Source organism: Propithecus coquereli, unplaced genomic scaffold, assembly GCF_000956105.1.
Source record: "Propithecus coquereli isolate 6110/MARCELLA unplaced genomic scaffold, Pcoq_1.0 Scaffold146, whole genome shotgun sequence".
Taxonomy (NCBI): domain Eukaryota; kingdom Metazoa; phylum Chordata; class Mammalia; order Primates; family Indriidae; genus Propithecus; species Propithecus coquereli.
In genome coordinates this window covers 184,681-188,258 of record NW_012138969.1, presented here as the reverse complement: position 1 = coordinate 188,258, position 3,578 = coordinate 184,681, and the positions used below count along the sequence as shown (strand labels likewise).

The window sequence follows — 3,578 nt, the reverse complement described above, 5'->3', positions numbered from 1 at the left end:
GGTAATACATAACGTCAGTGAATAAATCTAAATCAACTCATCATAATATTGAGCATTTTGATTGACTTACATGAAATTAGTAGGTGATAGTATCTTCAGTAAAGCTCTGCATTGTCTAAAGAAGTTGATATTAGACTCAGCAAGATTTTATATAACTCTATAGGAAATCCCCGATTTAAAATTGGGTCATGATCTATAGTTTCCTTTTTAATATATCACATGGAATTTATAACACATTTTCCTTTAGAAATAATGGAATATATGGTGGTACTGAGATCCCTAAACTTTCATATACAATCTTTTGTAACCCTTATACAAATGAGAATCATAGTAATTATTAATAGCAGCATCATTTATGCTAAAAATATAGCAATACTGTTTTCGGGATGATGTGTTTTTTTCTTTTTCCTCCCCTTCATTTTTCTTACCTTTGAGTTCCTGCAGATTCTGCTCAATGAGGAAGAAAGTTGGTAGCAACAGCTGCGTAGCTTTTCATTATTCCTTTCCACATTGCCAAATAACAAGGAGCCACAGGGAATACTGTGTAGTTTGAAGAGCTCTGGAGATGGCCCATCTTTAACCATGGTGTAACTTTATCTGGCCGTTCATTAGATTTTTATATGTGTGTGTGTGTGTGTGTGTGTGTGTATTTCTAGGGCATTCTGTCATTGCTATGATACCTCAGTATGTCCCTTCTCAGTGTTGAGAGTAGTTGAGATTCATCCTGGTGTTACATAATTTTTTTTTTCTCTCCCATCTCCTACTTCTACTTAAATGCTAGTATTATTGCAGGAATCTTATTTTGACACAGACTCTTGGTGATCAAGGTAATAAAATAATGTTGAACTCTCGTCATAAGTCTTTGGTGGTTTTGAAATGCATATTCCTATTCTCTGATGATCAGAGATTCTGATTCAGTAAATCTGGGCTGGAGCTCAGGAGTCTGCTTTTTTAGCAAACACTGAGTTACCTTTGGGTTTTTTTTTTTTTATTTCTTTTTAAGTGTTTTTTTTTTTTATTTCAGAGTATTACAGGGGTACAAAGGTTTAGGTTACATAAATTGCCTTTGTCCCCCCTGAGTCAGAGCTTCAGGTGTGTCCCTCCCCCAGATGGTGTGCACCGCACCCATTAGGTGTGAATTTACCCATCCCTTCCTCCTACCTCCCACCTGTCTGACACCCTATGAATGTTACCTCTCATATGTGTACATTAGAAAACACTGAGTTACCTTTGCTAGAACATTGCTGAGCTGAGGATGCCAGATGGCTGAAACCTGGAAAGTGGTCAACTCATTTGTTTATCCTGGCTGTAATGTCCTAGAGGCAAAGAAAAAGGGAATATTTTCTAAAATTGAACTTGGTTGTTATTTATAGGAGAAGATTTAGTCTTCATTCACTCATTTTATCAGTATTTGCTGAACATTTACCATGTTACAACAGTGAACAAAACAAAGATCCATGCTCTCGTGGAACTTCTACAGATTTACTTAAAGGCATTCACTAGTGACAAAACATTTATATATTTTACCATTAGGTATGAATTGTATTTTAGAGCAGTCCTCATGGGACATGTACTACAAAACTTACATTTAAAATGTGGAATCATGGTTAAGTTTAGAACATCCATATCAGAGCCTCAATTACTGGATATCAGTTCTAATTAAGCATTCTGCAATTTACCATACTGGTTATGGTTTAGTGTGACCAGCATCCTGGATCAACTGCTGACTGGGTTTGTCATTAAACATTTTCAGACCTCTAGCAGTGGAAGGCACTCTGTTCGCATCACTGGCCTCAGTACTATTGATTTCCGAGCTGGCTTTTCCCGAAAGCCCACCCTGGACTTCAAAAAAACAGTCAGCAGACCAGTGCAAGGTTCGTATGTGCATATTACTTAAATTGGCATAATAGATATCCAAGTACGGAACATTTCTCCAACTATTATTTTATAATTTTGTGGTGTTCAATAAAATTGAGAATCATAGCATCTTTACTTTAAATGTGATTGCTTTCTTGGCCTAGTCACTGTTTCTCAAAGTGTAGTCGCAAGACCAGGAATATCAAAGTCACTCAAGGCGCTTATTCAAAATGAAGATTCCTGGCTAGGTGCGGAGACTCACACCTGTAATCCCAGCACTTTGAGAGGCTGAGGCAGGAGGTGATTCTTGAGGCCAAGAGTTCAAGACCAGCTCGGGCAACATAGTGAGACCTTGTCTCTACAAAAACATTAGCTGGTCATGACTGGAGTCCTGTAGTCCTAGCTACTCGGGTGGCTGAGAAGGGAGGATCCCTTGAGCCCAGGAGTTTTAGGCTACAGTGAGCTGTAGATTGCACACTGCACTCCAGCCTGGGGACAGAGCAAAACCCTGCCTGAGGGAAAAAAAATAAATTAGATTTCTGGGCCTTACTCCATACCTCCTGAATTAGAACCGCAAAAGCTAGAGCCCAGGAATGTGTACTTTAGTGAGCACCGCAATTGATTCTTACACTTAATAAATTTTGAGAGCTACTAACCTAGATATTGAGACTTTTTTCTTACTAAAATCTATAAATTGCCTTGTCAAGGTGAAATTTGTGTATATAGCTGAAAAATTACACACCATGTAACATTGTATATTCAAAGATAAAATTATTGTTGATTTTTAAGCTTGTTCTTTCTCTCATTTTATTCATTCATTAAGATTTACAGTTTTATAGTGAAAAAGAAAGCTCAGTCACACTGTAACTCTTAATTTTTTTCTGGTTATTGTTCATTTATTTTTATTGCCATTTCTAGAATGATTCAAAATAGTGAATCTTTAAAATTATTCATGGAATCAAATATCATATAACAAAAAATATTCACAATTCTAAGTTTTTCCGTATAAACACAGTTAAAATACTATAAAAATTATTACCTAAGATTTCCTAAGTTTCTCTGGACATGTGAAAACTTTATGTAGAAACAATTCTACAACTGGTCCACAATTTGTAGGACAGTCTATAATACTCATCCTTATGGTACTCATATGTTGTTACAATGAAATACTTATTTGATATATAACCTCAACTGCATGTTACTTGTAAATGATAACAAAGTCTTTCTCTCATAGGAATACCTACCTATGTGCTGCTGAATACTTCCGGAATTTCCATTCCAGCTAGAGTAGATCGTCTTGAACTTCTGAGTATCTCAGGAAGTTCTCTTAAGACCATTCCTGTTAAATATTACCCAGATCAAAAACCTTATGGCATATGGAATATTTCCGACTTTATACCACCGAATGAAGCTTTCTTTCTCAAAGTAACAGGCTATGATAAAGATGATTACCTCTTCCAGAGAGTATCAAGTGTTTCTTTTTCTAGTATTGTCCCAGGTGAGACATCATTTTATTCACCACTGGAATATTGATCATTTAAGGGGGTGATGTGCTTCCATAGGTACATAATGGACTATAAAATCAAAAATAATATTGTCACATTGTTACTGTGTCACCGAATTAATGGGCATTTACACTTAGGTAACAGTTTTTCTTAATCATTTATTAGCACATCCAGAGTTTCATGTTAAGTCTTACTGATGGTAAATCTGAGAATTTT

The 3,578-nt window shown here is 36.0% G+C and overlaps 1 protein-coding gene across 1 annotated transcript in view; it reads left to right on the top strand.

The window, feature by feature from the left end:
- LOC105806755 (hemicentin-1-like) overlaps nucleotides 1-3,578 on the top strand; it is a 42,129-nt gene that overhangs the window by 8,992 nt on the left and 29,559 nt on the right. Inside the window, exons 3-4 of the mRNA XM_012639959.1 lie at nucleotides 1,665-1,874; nucleotides 3,092-3,355. Coding sequence (XP_012495413.1) covers nucleotides 1,665-1,874; nucleotides 3,092-3,355 — 474 coding nt within the window. The remainder of the gene's footprint in view (nucleotides 1-1,664; nucleotides 1,875-3,091; nucleotides 3,356-3,578) is intronic.